This window comes from Alligator sinensis, unplaced genomic scaffold (genome assembly GCF_000455745.1).
Source record: "Alligator sinensis unplaced genomic scaffold, ASM45574v1 scaffold314_1, whole genome shotgun sequence".
In the NCBI taxonomy this organism is placed as follows: domain Eukaryota; kingdom Metazoa; phylum Chordata; order Crocodylia; family Alligatoridae; genus Alligator; species Alligator sinensis.
The window spans coordinates 114,380-138,383 of NW_005842703.1; the positions used below are offsets into that span (position 1 = coordinate 114,380).

Consider the following 24,004-nt stretch of genomic DNA (forward strand, 5'->3'; position numbering starts at 1 on the left):
AGTGGGGCACAGAGCCCCAGCCCACAACAGGCAGCCCACCTCCACCCCACACACAAATCCAGGGGCACGTGGCCCCCAAGCCTCCCCAGGGGGTACATGCAATGGTGGGGAGTGGTGTGCACTCCCCATACTCCTGGACAAGCTGCCCATGGCTCTGTCCCACAATCCTCCCTGGCCCCATTTGCCCCTGTCCCTGCCCCACTCCTTCCCTTACTGTGCAGGCCTCAGTCAACCCCCTGCCCCTTCCTTCCCCGCACCCCTCCTTCCACAGACTTAGCTGCTGGGTCCTGTGTGTGTTTTGTGTGTGTGCATGTGTGTCTGCCTCTCGCTCCCAAACAGCCCCCCAGCCCTGCTGCTGCCCCTCACTCCTAACCCCCAGTATCCCACATCCTGCCAGGAAGTGCCTGGGTCCCTGCTCCCCAGGCTCCAGCCCCCTCCCCCCCCCCACCTTCCCAAATTCCTCCTGACACTCACCCACCATACAAAGTACCTGCATAATTTTACATAATTTTGAGTTTTTCTGCACGTAATTTTAAAACTTTAGCTGTGAGACGAAAATCGTGATTAATTGTGACTCATTTTTTTTTAATTGCACAACTAGTTGCTATCAAATATTTGAATCGTTCCACAACCCTAGTTTAAATCCACTTGGAAGAAAAGTCCAAACCGTCTAAATATGTCAATAGTTTTTGTGTGGACAATTGCATAGCTGGGGATTTGCATGTCATCCTCACATTGTTGGACTCTTAGCAGTTTATCAGTGTGCTGAATGTCATGTATGCAGTCGTGTTTTCCTGTACTTGGGGAATTAGCTTGTGCTTGGCCTTGGACCTCCGGCAATTGGAATCTGATCTCCAGTGGAAATTCCGGGAGCCCCCGTTGGAATGTACCAACTGGCTTCAGTTAGAGGAACAGAAACGTCAGGTACGAGTAGACCAAGAAATCCAGTGTTTTATTTGAAAAGCTTAGTTGGCTGCTTGGATCTCCTCTTTTTTATCCTTTATTACTATGGGGGGGGTTGTATTTATTATATTTTATTATTATATTGTTTTGTTACAGTGGCGTTTAGGGGTCTCATTTAGGTATTGGGGCTCCAGTGTACATGGTCTAGCACAATTATACCAGAAAGGGTCCCAGCCACAAAGAGCTTAGACTTATCTGACAGGAAGTGAACAGGGCAGTACTGCCAACAGGCAGGGGTGCACAAAGCCACCATAAAAGAGAAACAAAGCAGCACAGAATGAGAACAGGGAAGTTCATATAAAATGTATTTAAATAGTATTGTCATGATAATAATTCTCTCTTGCCAGGAAATTTAATAGTTTCAGTTATGTTTCACCTATTGCTTGTGTTTCCATCAAAAAATGTGTGTAATGCTTTATAGTAAACTAAGACTTGGTCCCCATCCCATGTGCTGTGTTTATAAGCAAAGGATGGGGGTGGAGTGGAGGAACAGGAGTAACCACGTGGGAAAAAGATCAAGAGTTGAGATGACGTACATATCTTGTTAGGTCTGACTGCACATTTATTTTCATTGTATATATCTATCTATGGTACAAATATGGCCCCCATCACAGTATCTGAGCACCCCACAGTCTTCACCAATGTATCTTTACAACACCGATAGAGTTGGGAAATGTTGTTTGCTTTGCTTCATCTGTAAAATATGGATAAGATTTCGTATGTTTATAATGCAGCAGGGACGTGAAACCAGAGTCTTAGATATACTAGTCTAGTATCCTAAACCATTGGACAATCCTTTTTTTAATACAGTGGGAGCTGAACTTTTGGCAGGCATGCTCCAAATTACCCTCACACCCTCCCCAGGTGCCGTTCCAGTTCTCTTCCCTTGTTTGATCTGCTGCTCTGCTTTCTGTTCCCTGCCTTGTGCTCCCTGAATGACCTGTTGCTCTGTCACTGTACCCTTTCACTGCCTGTCCCCCTCTATCTGCTCTGTGCTCTGTGCAGAGACTGTGTGCACCACAGGTTGGCTACCCTTGATCTAAAAGTTTATCATTGACATAAATATTGTGTGTAAATGTTTGAGGGAGCAGATTCAATTTGAGAACAAGAGTGGAATCGCTATAAGAAAGTTGAAGCTGATTGTAAAGCTTCTGAAGGAGCCTCATCAAACTATGACACAAAGTATCAGAGAATTAGCTGGTCTTCTAAACTTGGAAGACAAGTAGGAATATAGGAAGAAACCTGGTCTCTTTTATGCCATTGTCAAGGTGGTATGACAGGCAGCAATATCTTGGCTACTCATACAGCAAGATGTCTGAGGTTTCTAAATTCAAAACCTGCTTTCCTGCACATAGGGGGCCTTCTGGACTTTGATGTCATTTACGTTTCATTGCTAGGGCTTAAGAAACATGCATCCAGGCACAGATGAGCAGTGATTTTTGTTTTTGAATGGGCACTAGCTATTTTGAAACAAACACATTAATTTCTTATGCTGTGACTTGATAATGTCTTGAGTTGCTGCTATAGTAAGATTTTTAAGAGAGGGGTGTGAAATTAGTATTTGAGGAAATACTGAGATGGATCTATGCTGAATGAGGAATATCAAGGAAAGGATATTAGATTAACAGCAGCACAGAAGAAGGAACAGAATCAGCTAATACCACTGAAAAAGCCCAGTCTTACGTACTGTTCATTGTCTGTTACTTCCTTTAGGCTTGAAAGGTGCCTGGACCCAGTCTCTCATGTTTCATGCAGTGCCACTTCATCGGATGTCAGCCCAAATGCTGCCACTTCTGTCTGCTGTGCTGTTCAGAAACGAAGACATTTGGTTCTATGGCCAGCGGGTAATGCAAGTCATTTGGGTTTTTAAGGTTTAGGGTGCTGTTTGGGGAAATCTACTTTTTCCCCCTATTGATGGGTTATTTGTCTCTTTATTGTAAATCACTCTGAACCATTTGGATTAGGTAGGATAGAAAGCTAAATGATAATAATAATGATAATAATAATGTAAATGTGAAACAATTTTGCAGCTAGTGAATGAAGAAACCACAAAGTGTTGAAGCTAATGCAAACTATGGCCCACTGATGTCAACAGTTTTTACAATAATAAATCTGTACTTTCCAGTATGTTTGCTATGGGTCCTAACTCAATCCCTTTTAGTCTCTATCAGGAGAGTGAAATGTTTTTAATATCTAGGAAATGCCATGTTGGGGTGTCCAACCTGTGGCATGAATGTCACCAGTGGTATAGGCCGCCTCTCTGTGTGGCATGTGGCAGATTGAGGAGGGGACAGAAAGCACAGTGGTAGATAGAGCAGAAAGCAGAGTAGCAGATTGGTCAGGAAGCATAGGCCAGAAAGCAGAGTAGCAGATTGGGTATGGGGAGGAGACTAGAGTGGCACTCAGGAAGGGGGCAGGGCTAATTTGTGACACACTTGCCAAAAAAGGTTGGACTCCACTGTGCTATGCCAAATGGAAAGGGTTTTTTAATGGTGAGACAACAAAATAAGAAATATACCACTGTTTATCATGATTATAGCTGGACTTGCTACTATTTCCTATTTCCAAATTCTTTTGTTTCAAGTGGTAGTTGCAGAGAGGAGGAGGAAAAATTAATTCAGTCTGAAACGACTGAATAACTTGTACTTGCATCTTTGAATATTGTTTCACTGTTCAAGTACAGGGCAGTAGTACTTAAGTGTATGTATCTGTAATCAATGCTTCAGAACATTTAAGTCTGCTATTTACTTGGTTATCTTCTGGCACAGGTAGCCTTACACATATAAGATTACCAGTGAACTTTCTGCCAAAATAATTCTCCATTTCCATTGATATTTTCCTGATCATTCACTTGTATGCACGGACCTTGGTTTCAGTTCAGGGTGTTTTGTTCAGAATATCAAATTCTTGGGTAGATCCATATTAGGAAAAGAGGGTTATTCTTGCTCATGTTAGCTAGCATGGTAATTCAAAACACACAAAATTCTATTGGAGATGAAGCAGTTCATAGTTTTCATTTGTTAGCAGATTGAGGTAAGATTAGGGTTTAAATCAACCTTTTGAAATATGTTAATATTAGATCTACTGTCTTCACTCTGTTTTTATCCTGTATTACTTCTGATTAGCTAAAGCCAAGGTGAGAACATATCCCTTTTCTCTGTTGCAAGTAGGTCTTTACACATTTTAAATCAGTTAGGTCAAGTAACATTTGTCCAGGTTGGAAAACCCGAAAGTGTATGTTCCTCATTTTCTTTTTTATATTTTTGATACAGAAGGGTGCAACATTTCAAGTGTTAGTAAAGAAATAGTTTGAACGTTTCTTTTCTAAAAACAAGCCCATGGTTTTTCAGCAGTCACAAGTAGTCCTCTAGGCTAGGGACAGACATTCAAAAAGCCAGACCTTGAATTGATGCAATCTTTGCAGGTTAGTCTAACCTGCCTAGGTTGAACCAATTTGCAACTGTACAGACATTCCCTTTGGACTGAGGAAATGCTGGCACATGCCTGCAGTTGCTCAGGCCAGGAATTTTGGGATGCTAGAGCAGGGAAGGTGTGCGTTCGTGCGTGCATGGGAGGGGGGCGGGAGGAGGCACAACCAGCTTGGGCATTAGTCTTGGCTGAAGTGGCCAGAGAGGGGTTTAATCCCCCACCCCTTGTCCCACCAGCAGGAACCCGAGCTGGGTCTGCCGGATGCTCCTCCCTCACTGTTGAAGTCCCTGTCACATTTTCCTGGAGCACAAGCCCCTTCCTGGTGGTTTTCCTGGAGCATGAGCCCCTTCTTGGTGGGGGAGGGCATGCTGTGGGGTGGGGAAAGCTGCTGTGGACTGCAGCAACGGCAGTGCTGGGAGGGTCCCTGGTCCCCTCTGGGCCTGGTGCTGCTTCATGCGACTGCATGCCCACCCTGCACCATTAAACACAAGGTCTTTAGCCTTACATGACAGAAACTCAGGTTCTTGTACTGTGTTCATTTCCAAACTCAAAAAGAATAGAAATATTCTGACCACCATGTTTTCCCCCTGCTCCTTTATTAGGGATCTTTCCACAGTTCAGAATACTCAGTTTTCAATAAAGGCAAAATAGCTGAAAATTAATAGGTAAATCTTATTTATAAAGGCGTATTACTGAAGCAAGTTAACCGTTTACAAAATGGTAGATAGGCCAGTTCTATTCTGCTGTGTCTAGCAAACTTCCACTGTTTTAAACTGAAAGTTGTTAATTTTTACAGGCTGACATTAACAGTAGCATATAGTCAATTACTTGCTTGTCATTTCCTTGCTTTATTTGATATTGACAGTTTTCTAATGGTGGATTGAGGCTGATTTTAACTTTTAGGCTCATTTTTATTTCAGCATGAGACACACCCCTATTACAACCTTACAGTGAAACTACTCAGAGCCAGAAACATCCGTGGCATAGATTTGTGTAAGTCCTTACCTCATGTTCATGCTCTTTGGAGAGATGTCAGTTGATACTAAATTAACTGCCATAAGCTTTTAAGTTTTAATTTATTAGTTGTGATCAAATAGTAAAAGAAGTAAAGAAGGAGCCATATTAATCTGATAGGGCAGGAAATGTTTCTGTTGATTATTCGGTTACACCAGTGTAAATCAGGACCGACACCAATCAAATAAATAGATTTGTGCTATTGTAAAATCTGTGACAAGTACGAAGAAAAATCTATGCAAAGTTAATGACAAGTTACTAATCCTTTCACAAACTCACTTTAACAGCAATGTTTTAATTCAACATTACATCAGTTCTTAGTTTGGCATTGTAATCTTGTTTAGCTTGATTTTGAAATGTGGTTGAATCTATAAAAATGGCAGTATATCTTCAAAACCATTTGTGCATGTAAACAGGTACTTGTGTATACAAATTAAATAACAGAACTGTTCTTTTCCAAGCATAGATACCTGTTTGCGTGCAAATAGATGACGGTTTCTGTAGATGGAAATGTAACATTTGCTTTTCTATATGTCCCTGAAAGAGAGAGATGGGGGTAAAGCAGTTTTTCAGTTCATCAGCTGATATCTATAATAATAAATAATAATAGGCTTATTATTATAGGCTGTCCAGAGCACTCTGGTTGCCTTGACAGTCAGTCACAATGCTTACTGAAGCAACCAGAGTGCTCCAGACAGACTGAATAAGCAGCTGGTGGGTGAGCTGTCGGTGGGCCCTAAGCTGTGGGGGGCCCCAGTGCTTCCTTCCACAGTGGTGGTGTCCCCCTGGGACCACCCGGTGGGGTGCCAGTAGGTGAGTGCTGCCTGTCCCTGCCACCTGGGACTGCCTGGGAATGGGCTGGCAGCCCCAGGAAGGTGGCAGGAGGGCAACTGGGTGTGCTGGCAGCCAGAGAAGGTGGTGGGAATGGTGCACAGGGCAGTGCAAACCCGCCAAGCCCAAGCTTCCCTAAGCATGCCTGGGCTTCCAGTGCCCCATGCACTGTCCCTGCTGCCTTCACTGCATACAAATCCCTCCCTTGTACACATGAGGAATATTGCTTTAATTTATGTAGCAAACTAAAATATATGGGTTATGTTTTAATTTGCTTCATAAAGTAATTTGAATCAAAATATGCCATTGAAATACACTGTTACAAAATGTAATCATAACATGCTGTTGAACGTATGCACTGTTACACAATTAAATTGTTAAAAAGGGTGCCTAAACCACTAAAAGGGGCAGTTTCCCTATGTGTACAAGGGCCCTTAGTCACGTGTACAAGGGTCCTTTTATTTTATAACTATAATCAAGTCACAAGCATTGGTAATGCGTAGGGGGTGCATGTGGGTGTACGTTTACCCCCTGAGATTGGCTGTGCGCCCCCTGGAAGTGCCAGCCGCGAAGCTGGAAATGCCAGTGGAAGTGCACTTCTGGTTTTGCTGATTTCACCGCTGGTGGTTCTGCATTCGATGATCGGCTGCTGGGGGACCCCCCCGGGGCCCCCCCCAGTTAGTGATCGGCCATGGGGGGGGGACGATTTAGTGCCCCACCCTCCCCCCCAGGTTTCAGGAGGCACCAGTCACACATGGTCACAAGGTCAGATTTTTTCAAAATATGTATTTATATTCCTCAGCCTGTTTACACATGGACAGCTTTATGTAGCCTTTTTGAAGGTGAGAAGTTTTGATTCTGTTAAAGTATTTGGTTAAAGGATAACTAAAAATCCTGTATTTAAAGAAATACTTTTGCAATAAAAAATGTAATCACAAATGTTTTGCAGGTTTCGGCTAGTGTGTGTGTGTATTGTTTATGTGTGTAAGTGCTTAGAGATGGGAATTTTGCAATTGTTCAAATGCTCATCAGTAGATTCTAATAAATAAAAGACCTCTGAGCTTGGTGCAGTAACTGACTTTTGAACCCCATGAGGACATGAATGTTCTGACAGCTACTTTGAATGCTGTGTTGTTACATTTCATAATTGGTACTACAGACTATTGGCAATAAGTCAGATACTGGGACATGATGTGCTGTGAAGAAGGCATGAACTATTATGGCAAAGACAGCCTGCTTGTGGATTGGCTTCCATCATTTTTCTGTCTTTCCTTTCAGTGTCCAAAGCAAACTGCTATGTGGCATTGAAGCTTCCAGCTGCATCTCCATTCACTTCTCGAACGCAGGTTGTTTATAACTCCAGCCATCCAGAATGGAACGAAACCTTTGAATACAGAATCCACAGTGCTGTAAAGGTGAGCCTCTACTGTGGAGCTGACCAGATGCTACCTGCAGTGAGACGATCTTGGCATTTGAAAAGCAAGCAAGCTTTATTGTAAGATGCAAAAACTGTGAAATAAAAGTGAAAGCCTCAGGTCATGCCTCTATTAAGATCTTTGTTTCACTTAGAAGAAGTATTTCTACATCAGATATACGTGAGGTAGATTTCAGTGAAGAATTCTGTTGTCACAAGAAGAGCAGAGCTCTACAATGGTAGAGGGAAAGTATGACACTTTCAGGATTTTGAGGTGGTGGCAGCACTGATAGAAAAAAATGTGATATTTTTTTTTTGCATTCATAAAAAGGAGATTTGTTTGCAAATTGACTAATCATATTTATGTGCTACAAAGTACTGTATAAACTAATCTTCAAAGTACTCCAGGGTGTGTAGGGTAAACAAATTCCTGTTTCACACAAGCTGAGGCATGTAAGTTTTGTGACTTGCTCCAGCCACACTGGAAGTCTGACAAAGGCAGGATTAGAAGTCTATTTTTTTTCTGGAGACCACTTCCTCTTTTATAATTAAGAGTAAAGCATGAAGGGAGATGGGGAATCAGTTCAACATCCCAAAGCAGGAGTTTGAAGAAGGTGGATAGATGGGAATGCAGTTCTTCCTCAGGATGCCATGTGGGATTGGCTGGTTGAACGTTATCCTTTTGGAAAGGCTTTGGCACCTGTGCTCCCATAATTTTTAACATGAATATGTACATAAAATCAATTTCTGATAACAAGGTGACCAAGAAGTCCTTGGCCATACAAAAACAAAATTAAACTAAACTAATTAGCTTTATTGTAGATAGACAAGTGAAAACATTACAATGACATCTGTACGACATTTTGCTTCTGAGAACTGTGCCATTGTATACCTGAAATATTACCTATTGTGTTTTCAAACTTGCTAAGTCAGCAGACTTTACAGTTACGTTGAACACCTTATGTATGCCAAACTGCTGAATATAATTATATAAATTATGGCTAAAGCCATGATTTTGTTATAGCCGTCCCGATAGCAATGGAAACCATGAATTTGAATACATTCCATAAAATCTTGCAAATAGGTGCAAAGATGCATCTAATTTGGTGGATTCTTTAGTTTACTTACAAGTACATGTTTTCACATGCCCGTGTCAACTTGAATCACTTGGTCTCTTTCAGTGAGGTTATTGTTTTGCTGTTGTAAGCATGTAGCAAGGTGTAGTTCAGCCAGTGAGATTTCTAACAGAAAATTGCATGTTGCTAATATTTCTGTGAATACTGTTTCTTTTCCCATGCTTCTGCCCTGTAATTTGCTAAGAATGATGGTGCCAAAATCATAGCTTTATTTATAATTTCAGTACTAAATTGCATGAAGCTGCTCACAACCTAGAGGAGGCTGAACACATTAGAAAAGTTTTCATATCCAGCCAGAGCAGACGCTTGCTGCTAACTTTTTATTTGTTAATGGAGAATTCATATGTATCTTAAGTGTTCAGCTTGCTGTCTGACATTGTAAACTCCTTCAGTGACGACTTTGTGCCCTACCCCGGAGCAGTGTAGTTTGCTAGAACCAGGGATGCCTTGCAATATTGGAATACTTGTCTAGTTTAGGATTTGTTCTCCCAGAATAATATGCTCAATGGCACTAAATTTGCTGTCTGTGGTGCTTGTGCTTCCTTTGTTACATGCCTCTGCTAGTTGTCTGCCTTCCTTCTTGGCTACTAATCTTTTCTCCTTTTTCTCTTGATTTCTCTATCCCTCTATTCCTTTGCTTCTTTCAGGCACCAATTGTGTTACTGTAGGACACAGATTGAATTGTATCCCTGGTTACCACTTACTTCACCTTATACCAGTGGTGCTCAACTTTCTGGCCCTGTAGGCCAGATGAGTGGTGTGGGGCTGGTCCATGGGCTGCATTGGGCCCCATGCTGTTCCCATGTGCTGGGATTGGGGTCTAGAGCCTTGCACCATACCTGTCTGGCCCTACATACTGGGGTTGGGTGCTGGGGCCCCGTGAGCTGGGACTGGGACCCTGTGCTACTCTATTTGCCCAACCTAGCATGTAGGTCTGCAGCCCATGGGGCTTCCCACAGATGCCTCTGTGCTTGTTGATTTATCTATGTCTTCAGGTGTAAAATGTTCAGTGAAGATGCCATGTATAAATTGTCTGTCCCACATTCTCAGACTGGATCTTTTCCATAAAAAATAACACCGGTGTGGAGTTTTGTCATAATTTAAAAGGGACAATGTCATAATTTAAAAGGGATAATAATTTGTCATAATTTTTGTCATAATTTTTGTCGTAATTTTAAGTTTCGTCATAATTTAAAAGGGATAATGGAACAGAAACCTAGTAGGAGAAATCATTCATTTTCTTGAAAACAAAAGGGCAAAAGAGAAAAGACAGAATATTAAATGAATTGAAAATGCCTCTTCATTCAGCATAAGGCTGGGGTATATATGGCTGTCTTTTGAAGATGTTCACGTGTGATCTCTACCTCTTTTTCTCCCATTTTAGAATATCTTGGAGTTCACATTCTATGACAAAGATGTGGTGATGGACAGTCATGCTAAATCGATTGCTTTTGATGTAGGGAATATTAAACCAGGCCAGGCGTTGAGTCACACATTTGTGCTAAATCCCCAGGTAAGATTTTCCTAGTCATGTGTTTGGGGGGGGAGGGAGAGGGGAAGACAAGCAGAGTTAGTCATATGAAGGAACGTGCAGTGAAGGTGCTTCCTCTGCTAGGTGTATGCTGGATTGTGGCACTGATTAATTTCTTAGATGTTTTTTCCAGGATGGGGGGGTGATGTGATACTTCATATTTTTAAACTGAAAATGCAATGACCCTGGATTCTATTTCAGAGATCATGCTCTGCCACAGGGGTGCAAAACATCTGGCCTGCAGTATCCTATAATCCAGCCCCTGGTGCTTCCCTTTTTGCTGTACCAGACCAGCCCCCCATGCAGTGCCTAGGACATGCATCACCTGAGGTGCTAACTTGGGCCAGGTCCCAGGCTGCACTGCTCATGGGGCTGGTCCCAGACTGTCAACCATGCTGCTTGGCACCAGTCTCTGGCTGTGCCACCCGTGCCACAGCAAGTGGTACAGACTGGGACAGGCTCCAGCAGGGCAGCCCACTGGAGCTGGGTTCCAAGCTGCACTGTCTGCTGGGGCTAGTCCTAGGCTACATTACCTGTCGGGGCCAGGCCTGTGTGTGGGTGGGGGCCATGTACCGGATCCAGCCCATGGACCAGCCCTGTGCCACTCATCTGGCCTGGAGGAGTTTGACACCCTTGCTCTACCTTTTACCCACATACCTTAATCTATAAAACCTCATTCAGGGTGCTGTGCTCAAACACCCTTTTTTTGGTTTTGCTTCCAGAATTCACAGTAGGATACACACTTCCATAAACTATTGGCAGTATTTGACATGAAGTTCATGCTGAAAATTCCATTAGGAAATATTCAAGTTCCTGTTACTCGTTTCCTCATCCCATTTCTGGAAGAATTAGTGGCAGCTTCATAGATTTCATAGACATTAGGCCTGGTAGGGACCTTGGAAGATCATCAAATTCAGCCCCCTGCCCTAGGGGCAGGAAGACAGCTGGGGTCACAGGATCCCAGCAAGATAACCATCCAATTGACTCTTAAAGGAGTCCAGAGTAGGTGCTTGCACCATCTCTGGTGGCAGTCTGTTCCACACCTTGGGGGCTCGGACAGTAAAGAAATCCTTCCTTATGTCCAGCTTGAAACGGTTTTAAAGGAGTCTGTGACTGTTTGACCTTGTCATCCCATGGGGTGCTCTGGTGAACAGGCGTTCCTCCATATCCTGATGTACACCCCTTATAGACTTATAGGCAGTTACCACGTCCCCCCTGAGCCTGTGCTGACAAAGTACAATGAAAAAAACCTCTCCTTGAGGTTGTATATCAACATCTGGGCAGTTATTTTGCTGCAACATTAAACACATTCCTCTCTGCCTCCCTCCTGCACTCTTCCACTCCCTGCTACTTTCCTTCTCATTTGCTGTGGAGACTGTCTTTCCACCTGTCACCAATACCTCACTTGGGGATCTTCAGGCTCTCTCACACAGATTATGTCAAAGTCTTGGAGATTATTTCTACCAAAATCTCTAAAGTATAGCCATTTTATCCAACCATACAGCTAAAACTCTCATTGAGGCATCTTCCATTTAGATTAATTCAACATCTTTTTCTTGGCCTTGACACATGCAGCTGCCCACATCCATCCAGGGTGATACTGCAAAGACCGCTGTCTGAAGCTGTCACTCTGTTCACATCATCCCTCTACTGGCTCCTCCTTCTCTAGCACATCCCTCTTGCCTTTCATTTGATAATGGCACTTATACTAAATAACCACAATCCCTCCACAGTAATTCTGGTTCCTTTCCTTAGAGGTAAAAACCACACTCTGCACTACCTACAGTTTTCTTGGAGAAGTTGCGTAAAATGCTGATATACTTTAGTCATGTTTTGGATGCTGAGATTTGAGGTGACAGGGCTGCAGACCATAGATGAAAGCCAATTAAAGCACAAATATTGGCACAGAAAGCTCATGGTCAGAAGTGGCCCTTAGATATTAGCTTATCTCAAGAAAATCTGAAGTGTTTTACCTTTGGGTAAGTCTGTAGGCTGCTGTATCTGTTTTGCAATCATCTCGTGGTTGCTTTCATTATTCATTGTCCTGTTATGTCGTAATTGAACTCCTCTGCTATAAGGTGAGAATAGTCCAAAACATCTCCTTTACCAATGTTTACTGTCTCAGTGGCTTTGGTTGTGCCATAGTCTCTTGTGTTCTCTTCCTGTAGCACCCGGTTTATGGAACTCGGGGGTTTCTTGTATTGTAAAAATCTTGGTGGTTACAGTATGCTAGAGGGTATTTTTGATATGTCTAGGTGAGTGGTGCTCAACCTTTTTGCTCCATGGGCCAAGATCCAGTTTTTGACCCAGACCTGGTGCATGGGACAGGTGTAGTGGGGCCTGATCCAGCTGTGTGGAGGGGTAGAAGGGCAGCCCAGTCCTGATTCGGCTGCATAAGGTGAAGAGGGCATGGCCCAGCTCTGATCCATCAATGCAGGGCTTTGGTAGCAGGGAGGGATGGCAGTATTAATTGCTATTGCTCCCACCTGCCCCCGCCAAATTTCTCAACCCATGGGTTGCCCCCCAGCCAGGTGTCATGGCTCCCCAGACCTGGGGGTTGAGTGCTGCTGGTCTATACCATCCCAGCCTGGCTCCAAGGAGCACTGTACTGAGCTGTGCTGCTCATGCTACCTGATGAACCAGAAACCATATAGCTGCCTTACTATGGTGCTGCACATGTGCCAAAAAGCTCTATTTGTCTCATTTGCCAGCTTCAGGGGAGGATACTCACACTCCCTTTTGGCAGTAAGGTGCTCTAAATGCAGCAGGTTAGCATGGGAAAGGTATTGCAGATGAAGAAAATAAAACAGTAAACCTAAAAAAGAGATGCTGAATCTTTGTATCAGGGTCAGGGCAGCTTAAATTTTTGCGCTGGGGGTCTGGAGATGATATTCTCATGAGACATTACCACAGGGGGACTGGGTTCCTGGAGTTACAAATTGTTTTTTCCTGTACATAGCTGACCTATTGTGTATCTGATCTCTTTCAAGAAAAAGGAGAAGAAAGAAGAGTTGGATGTGGAATTTTATTTGGAAGAAAGGTAAGGTTCTTATCAAATGCTGCTTAATGCAAATCTAATTGTGAATGACCCTTTGTCAGTTACTGGTGGCACTTCTTGGCTCATTTATGGCCAGACACCTGATTAAACATGTCCATGAGGCTGCTGCTTCCTTAGCCTGAAGGTATTGTTGAAGCCCTGGTTTGAAGAAGTTGCATTACTGTTAGTAACCTGGGTAGCTCTGGAAATTTCACATGATATAATCCAATGTTTTAAAGGTAATATGTGGGATGACTGGCCTCCTCTTCAACTCCTCAATTCCTGGGTTATGACTCTCCTTATGAAAAGATGGGAGAATCCAAGCCATCTTATAAACCAAAATGTTATTTCTCTACCAGTAGGGGAAAATGGTGTCTGAAACAGAAAAAAAAAAAAACCTTTGCTAAACATTCTTTCATTGTCAGATGATAAACTATTAAATGTCTTGCAGTGAGTGTCCCTGAAGCATTAAGTTAGGGTAGATATGTAAAAGGGGGAGTGTAGCCAAAGGATCAAAGCTGGTTCATATTAACCTTTAATTTCCACAGCACGGATACTCCAACTGAGGTCATCACCAATGGAGTTCTAGTGGTGAGTGGGCAACATTTTTGCTAACTCTTGCAAGGATTATTTTGTGTGCGGTCTACTTGTAGTTCAGTAGTGCTGGTGCTTTGATTTCCAATCTTCTTTAAACCCTTCCTTTGTTTTCATTTGTTTATGAGTGAAAAATTGAAGATGTCTCTTGGGCTGCTATAGTAATTGCTTCTTCCCATTTTCCAACAGGTCATCAGATGGGTTTGTACTGGAGACCTTCAATACTGTAGAAGAGACCACTATCACTTGAGCTAAAGGAATTAGCTGCTTGCCATAATAGGCTGTTATACCCTAGTTTCCTAGGTGACATGGCATTAGAAAGTGGCATGATATACTTTTTCCATAAATAGCATTAAAGCCTGGTCTCGTGTTCAAGGCAGATTTTGAAAGGGTGTGCGCGCGCGTGTGTGTGTGTGTATTAGGGAAAGTATTGTAGACTTCTATGAACATTAAGGAGCATACTGATTTCCAGCAAATACCTTCAAGGAAATTCTCTCTTCCTAGCCATGTACACTCATTCCTGTACCCTTACTAACAAATAAGCTTGGGATCCAAACTTTCCAGGCTATTTTATTTCATTGCTTGAGGTAGGAAACAAAATGAAGAATAAGTAGTTGGAAGATAATTTGAAGGCTCAAGAGTCATTCTGGGCACAGTGGAAAGGAGTCCTGCCTGTAATTTTCTTTAGGGCTCAAAAATAAATTAATTCTAAATAGGTCTTAATTTTGTCATTGGATAATTAATTAAACAACTTTTCCTCACTGAAACATAAGCTAGTGGTCTATGAGGAGAAGAGCAGAAATTTGTAGATAAGAATCTTACAACCCTTTTCCCCCTATATAGGCTCATCCCTGCCTGTGTGTTAAAGGCACCCTCAATAAAAGCAAGAAGACCCAATGGATAATACAGGGTAAGCATTTCTCCCTTTAGCATGTACAGCTCTTTTAAGGCAGAGGATGTGGTAGGAAACTGCATGTGTCCTTGTTACAGAGTTTTATAAAATAATGTCTGTTTGTAGCAACCCTTGGTAACAGGAACAACAATTTACTAGTTTTTCTCTGGGGAACATTTTCCCTACTATGCAGTTAAGTGTTGCCCTATAACTGCAAAAAATGCTTATGAGCAACTTAGCAGCAGGGCACAGACTTGTGCCACAGGCTGGTATTAATTATAACTGATATGGGGTGACTGCAGTCAGTTAGCCCAAGACCTAAAGGAAATCTGTCATATTCCTTCCTCATGGTGGTTTTGTTCTGCTGGCTGGCAGGAACAGATGTCTATCTAGGTAGGAATCATTTGGTGCTGAGGAGAAAAGCCTGGGGTAGCTGGGGACCATCCAGACATTTTCTGAGCAATATTGCTCACCACAACTACCCAACAAGAATCCCATCTTGTACTTGGCTTGTTTCACCCACTACTATGTGGCACACCGGAGGGAAGTGCTCCTGCACCTATGCTGGCAGCATGCCCAACCTGCGTAGTAGGTAGTAGGGCTGTGCGAAACAGAAGCGTTTTGTTTCAACCAGCGTTTCGAAGTTTTGACAGAACAGCATTTCGTTTCAACTTTTGTTTTGAGTCGAAACGACTGTTCTGTTTCCTTCTGTCTAAACGTTTTGCCATTTCGACCCTGTTTCGACATTTTGCCCATAGGATATAATGGGGAAGGTTGAAACAGGATATAACTTTGTCATTTCTGGCCTGACTTGGATGAAACTTGCAGGAATGGTACCCCCTTCTGAAGGCATTATGCATGCCAAGTTTCACAAAGATAGGTACAGGGGGTTCAGAGAAACTGCACCCCACAGTCTTGAGAGCAAAACTCATGTTAAGCCACAGCAGGGTCAAAACTGCAGAAGTAGTATCCCCCTGCTGAGGCCACAAAGCCTGCTAAGTTTCAAGGAGATAGGTGCAGGGGGAGTGGGAAAACTGCATCCCAAAATCTTGAAAGCAAAACTCATGTCACGTGTATGTATTAAACCACAGCAGGGTCAAAACTGCAGGCTTGCTAGCCCCTGCTAAGGTCACAAAGCCTGCCAAGTTTCAAGGAGATAAGTGCAGGGGTTTGGGGAAAACTGCACCTCAAGCTGCAGACAAGCAAAACTTGTGACATGGGTGCTTGTGTGTCCCAAGACAGAGACAGTCAGTTGCACAAGCACTGATGCCATGAGTTTTGTCTATCAGCAGCTAGGGGTGCAGGGCCCCAGAACCCCCCTGCACCGATCTCGACAGCTGGCTGGCTTCTTGGCCAGAGCAGGGGCTACCATCCCTGCAGCTTTTACCCTGCTGCGCCTTAACACACACAGTGTCACCCATGTCATGAGTTTTGTTTGTCTGCAGCTTGAGGTGCAGTTTCCCCCAAACCCCTTTACTTATCTCCTTGAAACTTGGTAGGCTTTGCGGCCTCCACAGAGGCTAGCAAACCTGCAGTTTTGACCCCATTGTGGCTTAACATGTACACGTGACATGAGTTTTGCTTTCAAGAATTTTGGGTGCAGTTTCTCTGAACTCCCTGCACCGATCTCCTTGAAACATGGCAGGCTCTGTGGCCTCAGCAGGGGCTACCATTTCTGCAAGTTTTATCCAATGTGGCCAGAAATGACAAGGCTGTTTTGACCTTCCCCATTATAGCCTATGGGCAAAACGTCGATATGGTGAAACGTTTAGACTTGCTTCGTTTCGTTTTGAGGCTGTTTTGACCATATCTGTTTCATTTTTATTTTGCTGTTTTGACCCTGAAGCAGGTCGAAACAGATTCGAAACAAAACTGGTGGCGAAATTTCGCACAGCCCTAGTAGGTAGGCCTGAGTCTACCCCTGGAAGCCAGGAAACAAGACTTAGGCTATACTTTTGTTACACTAGAGTGCATGTGTAGGATCGGCAGCTGAGGATAATGAAGTAGCTTATTTTGCAGCAATTGTTGCATGCCGGATTTTAGGAGATCAGAATACAGCCTGGTTTTAGTGAGCAGCTGGGATAGGGATTCAGGCTGGGAAATTTGTCACTGAGGAATGACTGTAATTTAGAATGTTGTAAGTTTCCTTTTCTGCCTATGCTGTTAATTGTGACTTAGACTTCTGATTTTACTGCTCAGAGAACTGTCAGGTCCACTTGTCAGTGCCTGGTGCCTTTGAGAATCAGTCCTCCACTTTTTGCAGTGCTGATTCAGAAAACAGAAGGAAGATACCATTTCTCTTCCATGTAGATAGAGAAATCCACCCTCAGCTGGACTTGGAACTGCTGCAAACTACAGCTGTCATAGAGGTGAGAAACAACATTTCTTAGAGTTTTGATGCACTAGGGCAGATCCAGATTTAAACAGTGCAAGAATGGAGCTACATATTATATTAAATAATGAGGGTAAACACAATACTCTATAGCTGCTTATTGAGTTTCAGTCAATCCCATACAGTGAATGATTTATGGGTCCTGTAGAAAAACCGGTATGTAACTACAGACAGTAAGAAAGTGAATATGTTAAAAATGACAGAATTTAAGATTGCACAGGCAATATTAGTCTGGCATTTTCTACTTTTGAGTGCTCAACTTTACAACTTTAATAATAATTTTGTAACCTTTTTTGTAATATATATATAATTCAATTGCCCAAATTTATCTTTTTAAGAGGCATAGTCAAAGGTTTAAGTCAAAGGAAACAATAGTTGATTACAGTGGAAGTGGGATTAGGCCATTTATATATTATTGTAAATCCTCAGTTAGACTTCAAGTTTGGGTCCAAGTGTGGAAATTGGTGTGTCATTTTTTTATTGTTAGAGAATTTAAAGGCAGTATATCTATTCCTGAATTGCATTTGCAACTTAAAACTTCCACATTAACAAAGTGTGGTTTAAAAACTATATATTATGGGCATTTTTACATATGCTCCCAATGCAGCACTGGGCACTTTTAATTAGGAAGTCTCTCTAATTAAAAGCACCCAGTGCCACATCAGGTACACAGCACGCCTCTGTGCTGAGTAAATGGTGGCGGTGTGCTTTGAACTAAAGCACAATGAATGTTTTTTAGTTCAAAGCACCCTGCCGATGCATGTGATTCATGAAGCTGCCAGAACATGTCAATTCATGTGCTTTTCCAGTAAATTGAATTCCAGTAAAAGGATTTACAGTGTGTCGGAGCAGGCTTTTTGCATGTGCATAATAAATGGCCAGCCAGTTTTGCTTCTTCTAATGGTGGATATAAGGTTTTCTTTTAGTCAATAGCTCACCATTGAGCTATATGTTTGGTAATGATTCTATAGCACATTTAATGATGGAAAGATGCTGTTTTATTTGTATATACCAATGCTTCTGTTGATTCAAGCTGAGCATTTTGATTTGTAGGAGGGGTGGACTGAGGACTTAAAAATGCACACTGCACGCTTAGGAATGGGATCAGTTCCTGTGGGAACCCTCCCACTGGGACAAGAAGCAGAATTTAGTGTTCTACTAGGAAAGGTAATTCTCTCTCTCTCTCTCTCTCTCTCGATTCTTTTCTAGCATGGAATGATTGTGGCTAAGATTTGTACTTTTAAACTTCATACTGTTTTTCTGTTATTATTTGTCTTGTTAATTTAAATTATAAGTAGGGGTCTATCCAACTTGAGGAGGCAGCTGGCTGAATTCATGGGCAGATCGTGGGACCAGCCACCATTTTCGTGGGCTGATCATGGCAGGGACCTTTCGTGCCTCTGATTGGCCAAGGACCCCTGGCAGTCCTGTCCCTCCCCACAGATTGCCGGATGGCCTGAAACTGCAGCTTAATTGCTTAATAATGTTTCCCTTAATGGCTTCTATGGGCTTAATCAGGGGATTAAGCCTGTGGAAGCCACTAATTGATGCCTTATTAAGCAATCAATGAAATGCTAAACTGAAATGTTTTATGAAATTAAACGCAACATGAGTTGTAACTAATACCATCACTATACAATTTATTAAAGGACGTTGTAAGAAGAAGTTTATTCAATGCTAATCTTGAGGTAGATTAATTCATGCTAACTGTTAAATGCTAGTGTGCTGCATCCAGCAGCAGTAGCTGCAGACATTTTCTGTCTCTGTAGGCTGAACACTTGTCCATACACTGAGATGGCATGCTCAGCATCCACTGAGTTAATTAGAATGGTGAGAGAGTGTCTTGCCAGGGTGTAGAGATGTGGAAAACAGTCACAGATAGAGTCCCAAAATGCAGGCACAGGCATCTGGCACTCTTTGACAAAGTTCATGTAAGCAGCACTTCCTTGTCATGCTCTTTCTTCCATTAAGGAATTGATTTCAGTAGCTGAGGGTCACAACTTGGAACAAGCACCTGTTTGGGGTCCAAAATGTGAACAACACTAAGGAAGGAGGCAGTCAGTTGTCTGAACTGCAGTGGCAGTGATGGGTCATACCTGTAGTACTGGTTCAGCTTTACAGCTGTTGCCTGGAACAGGTCCCTTCCCCACTGGTTATCATGAGGACAACATGACAGTTCTTGTGATATCCTGTCTTCTACCCACCTTATCAAATCCACCAGCTTGTTGTGTGTGTGGTGGATCATACCGTGCTGGCCTTCAAGCCACATTAGAAGTTCCATGAACTGGGCGACATTTTCAGTCACAAACATCACTTGATCTTAAATGTTGCCCCATCTTAAGATATTACGAAGCTTAAGTGTGCACTGCGTGCTGGCTGTGATTTCCAGCTCCTCACTCACAAACTGCTGGTGTAGTACTGCATATTCTTGGCATGGTTACAGACTGCACTGAACCACCAATTCCACCTTGTGAGCACAGGCTCTTGTGCCAGTGGCATGTGAGGCCCCACTTTGACTGATGATGGATTCCACGTACCAGAGCTTATGGCCTGGGCAGTGCTTGAAGGCTTTCTTGAAGGAGGACATCGGGCTATCGACATCGGGGAACAGCGTGTGCTAGATGTCACTTACTAAAGACAGACGGTGTTCATTGCAGGTGACATGAACTATGTTGGGCAGCATTCCTTTGAACACATCAGAGAAAGCCCTACACATGACACTTCCATTGTTGGACAGGAGTACCGAGATCTTGTTAAATTTTAAGCCACAGTTGACAATTGATTTCACTATGGCCTGAAACACGGTAGAAAAATTGACAGATGTGAGGTCAACTGGCTCTGTTTGAAACACAGGCAGGTCTCAGTCTGTCCAGCTCCCAGGTACAAATAACATGTGCAACATGTAGTTATCTTCATGGCTGGTGGCTTCATTGGCCACAACGGAGAAGGATTCATACTCTGCCAATACAGACTTTGTGAGCCGTACATATGAAGCAATCACTGCGGGGAGACAGTTTTGACAAAGCTTGTTTGCACATGGAAAACTGCCAGCATTTGGCATGTTTGGGTTCAGGAAGTCCCTTAACTAAGGATGATCAAGTTTCTTCAGTGGGCTGTTTGCCTTTACAAAAACTGCCATGAGGGAAAATGTTGTCTCTTGCCTTACCAAGCTGCTTTCCATAGTCCTTTTAAAGAGCAAGGACACAGCTGATTGTTTCTTGCTCTTGCCTTCAGATTCTACGGCAGCATTTCACTTTGTGTGCCTTGGGCTAAGTGTTGATCTATACTGGTTTTCCTTGACACTTCCAGAGTCAAATTGCAGGTGGTACAAAACAGTTTGTCTCCATCTGCGTGCAAGGTCCCTGCAGGATATTGCCTTACATGGTCCAGAGCTGAAACATGTGGCTGTCTTGGAGGATTTATTCTCAGTGTTCATGCTCAATCCTTCTTAGGCTGCAGATGCCTGTGGCTATTTTAAAAGCTGGTGCTAAACACCTCCCTCTTCCCTGACTGGCCCTGGACTGGCTACTGTATTAAACCTACACCACAGGCTCAGTCTCTGCTTTGCTCCCCTGCCCCTCCATGTGCTTCAGGACTGCAGGGCTTCCTTCCATTTTCTCTGCTTGCTGGTAAAGTTTTTTGTTTGTTTGTTTGTTTTTAAAGTGAGCCTGCCATTTTTTTGTAGCCCACCTGGTTTTGCATTTTTTGTGAAAAACATGAAATCACAATTTTAGTAGGTTCCTAATCATAAGCGATTTGAGGCATAGACTGTCTCTTACTGTGTAGTTAACCAGCACTCTAGAACAAGAACCTGATCTGACAAGGGCATTTGTGATACAGTAATAAAAAAATTGAATATCCTGTTTTTTCTATATGCATGAGAGCAAATGATTGCTGTTAAAAAAAAAATAAACCCAGACCTCAGTTATCCAGTCCTTTATCCGGGAGGATCTAGTGCCAATTTTTCATGTTAGTTCTGGAAATCATCTCAATAAAATCATTTTCAGGAGTGGTGGTTATTGGGTAACGGTAGGGAGGGTGAACATAAATGGGTGGGTGTGAATTAAGTAAAGTGGCAGGAGGGGTAAGAGGAAGGAATATGTTTGAATGATGGGGCTATAATGAATGGGTAAGATGGGTGGGGGGGGAGGCAACCATTAAGGGAGGAGAGACATTTGATTATGAATAAGGGAGGTAACAAGGTGGAGGAGGTTGATTATTAAAGTGAATAATGAAACACAAAGGAAATAATTGGGAAGAGAAATGTTAGAATAGAAAATAAAGCCAGGAACGAATGAGTGAGTTGACCATGATGTCTCCAAACTTCTGTCGTATTAGTTTAGATGCTCAAAACCTTCCACCATCTTGACAGAAGGCTACATTAATAAATTGTTATTTTTTTGGTAAAAAATTTAAAAACCCACATATTTATTGTCTTAAAGAGCTGTCCATTTTAATGAAAGCTGTAGTGTTCTTGCCATATGTAGAGTTTCAGGACTTTTGCTAATAACTTCCTGAAACAAATGACTTCTTTCCAAGCCAGTTTGCCTTAGTGTAGTAACAAGTTTAAAGTTTGTATGTTTATTAAGTAATTCAATTTTATGTCAGGAGATCAAAGGATGGATCACCTTGCTGTTTATAGTGACAAGTCATTCTGTCTTCGGGTCAGGGCAGACTTTCAGAGGAGGTGAATACATATTGTTTGATTCCCTTCATTGCTAGTTTTTTCTCTTTATAAAATAATGACCAATCTGGCTAATTCATTCATTTTTTTAATTTGTGTTTGGAAAACCATATGGTGGTAAGTTGGCTTTACTTCTGGATAGATATGATTGTAATTTTTATCATAAGCCGTGGCCATTCTTTGTACATTACTAGTGCGGACTTTTGTAAAACTGTCTTAGCTTTGTTTTTTTGGGGTTTTTTTTCCAGGAACAAGGTGTGGATCTGACTATTAAGGTTGAAGAATGGTGAGTCTGATACCCTAAAATTGCATTAAAGAGCTTATGATGAGTAGATGCTATTCTTGTTATAAATATGTCTTTTAACTATTTCAACTTCCCAGTTCCATTTACAATTCCTATTACAATGTATTTTCTTCTCCTGTTGAACCAGTTCAATGTAGCCTTAATGTCAAATGTGTTTTCATGGTATTGGAAACTCTGTGCAAGGAAAAGCTAAAATGATTATTAACTTGGGATGGATAAATTGGTTATGTGCAGCTCCCACCACAAGCTAAAACTTGTGGGAGCATGAAAAACCTGAACTCAGCTCCAAATTGTAAAATGTCTTACCACTGGTAGGCTGTATTTCTTCAAAGCAAAAAACTATTTCTGAGATGTTTTAGATTTTGCTCTGAGGATGGCCTGGACTGCAATCCATTGTCTCAGTTGTAGGTATTTAATTTGTTTTTCAGCCTACTGAAAGTTTACAAATTTCCTCTAATCACCTTTTACATCTGCTTTCAGGAAAGTTTTTGATGTTATTTAGAAATATAAATTGTTGTAGAGAATAAGCATTTCTCAAATACATAAGGAGGAGTATTTCTTTAAAGTAAAGTGACTGCACAGGTCTGTGTTTACCTGCAGGTGCGTGAGTGCTTCAAGGTTTTTCCAGTAGCTTTAGTTGCCTTTTTGGTGTTCTGTTTCTAAATGTATTCTTTGATGGTTATGATGCATTTATGATACAAGGGGCTGGACTTGATGATCTTCTGAGGTCCCTTCCAGCCCTAATGTCTATGAAATCTATGAAATTTGTCTAAAAGTTATCTTTTTAAACTCAATACAGGTATTACTTGAGAAATTGTCAGTATACACCATTGCAATCATTAAATGTAGGGGTGCACTGATAGAGATTTTGCGTGCCAATACCCTTTACCAATTTTTAAGGAGGAGCTGATACTGATCCAATTTCTGATACAGCTGCTTGCAGCTGGGAAGTTTGTTGTCCCCGGATCTGTGCTGGGGGGGAGAGGCAGGGCAGCCTGCAGCTGTGGGTTGGGGCCGGGGCTATGTTGTGCTCTTCCCGGTGGGAGGCTGGTCCACGCTGTGCTTGGGGTGGGCGGCACTGGTGCTGGAATGGCGGGCCATGGTGAAATTTGGGGGGGCTGCAGTCTACCCTCCTATAGCCATTCTCCCAGCATTGCCACCACCTGCCCAGAGCCCAGCCCAGCCTCCCAGCCCCAGCCTGCAGCTGCAGCCACCCCCTCCCCCCACACAGATCTGTGGGCACATGCCCCCCCCATGCCCTCCCGGGTTGTGCTCAGCAGCGGGAGCTGCCCACTTTCCCCCTGCTTCCTGGATGAGCCGCAGCTCTGTACTACACTGGCTGGGTAGTGCCTGCCCCACTCCCTCCCACACCGCAGGGGGTGTTGATCTGCCCTCCCCCCATGCCCCTTCCCTCCTTCCCCATCCACCACAACAGAATTACCAGCTGGAGCCAGCTCTCCAAGCTGCTGGGCTTTGCCCCTTACCGCCTGTGTCCTGTGCTGCAGCTGTGCGCATGCACGGGCATTTATTGGCCAAATTATTGGCCACATCAGGCCAATTTTCTTTATATTGGTGCCGATCCAATATCGGACCAATGTATCAGTGCACCTCTAATTAAATATTTGTTTAGTTTTGCTTTTATAATTATTTAATGAAAGAGAGCAAGATTGTAAACACATTTCCAAAAGAATTGAGCTTTGAACAGAGATTTTAAATGGTATGAAGCTGATCTGGAATACTGGAATGAAATGTTTGTTCGGACATGGAAGCACTGATTCCCCCC

General features: G+C 42.8%; 1 protein-coding gene across 1 annotated transcript in view; it reads left to right on the forward strand.

The window, feature by feature from the left end:
* Positions 1–2,680: 2,680 nt before the first annotated feature.
* The window catches only part of LOC102384971 (cytosolic phospholipase A2 zeta-like), a 38,235-nt gene continuing 16,911 nt past the window's right edge, over positions 2,681–24,004 (forward strand). The window contains exons 1-10 of the mRNA XM_025216040.1: positions 2,681–2,807; positions 5,313–5,385; positions 7,516–7,652; positions 10,172–10,300; positions 13,318–13,358; positions 13,904–13,946; positions 14,793–14,859; positions 17,041–17,210; positions 18,287–18,400; positions 22,166–22,203. Coding sequence (XP_025071825.1) covers positions 2,706–2,807; positions 5,313–5,385; positions 7,516–7,652; positions 10,172–10,300; positions 13,318–13,358; positions 13,904–13,946; positions 14,793–14,859; positions 17,041–17,210; positions 18,287–18,400; positions 22,166–22,203 — 914 coding nt within the window. The 5' untranslated portion in view covers positions 2,681–2,705. The remainder of the gene's footprint in view (positions 2,808–5,312; positions 5,386–7,515; positions 7,653–10,171; positions 10,301–13,317; positions 13,359–13,903; positions 13,947–14,792; positions 14,860–17,040; positions 17,211–18,286; positions 18,401–22,165; positions 22,204–24,004) is intronic.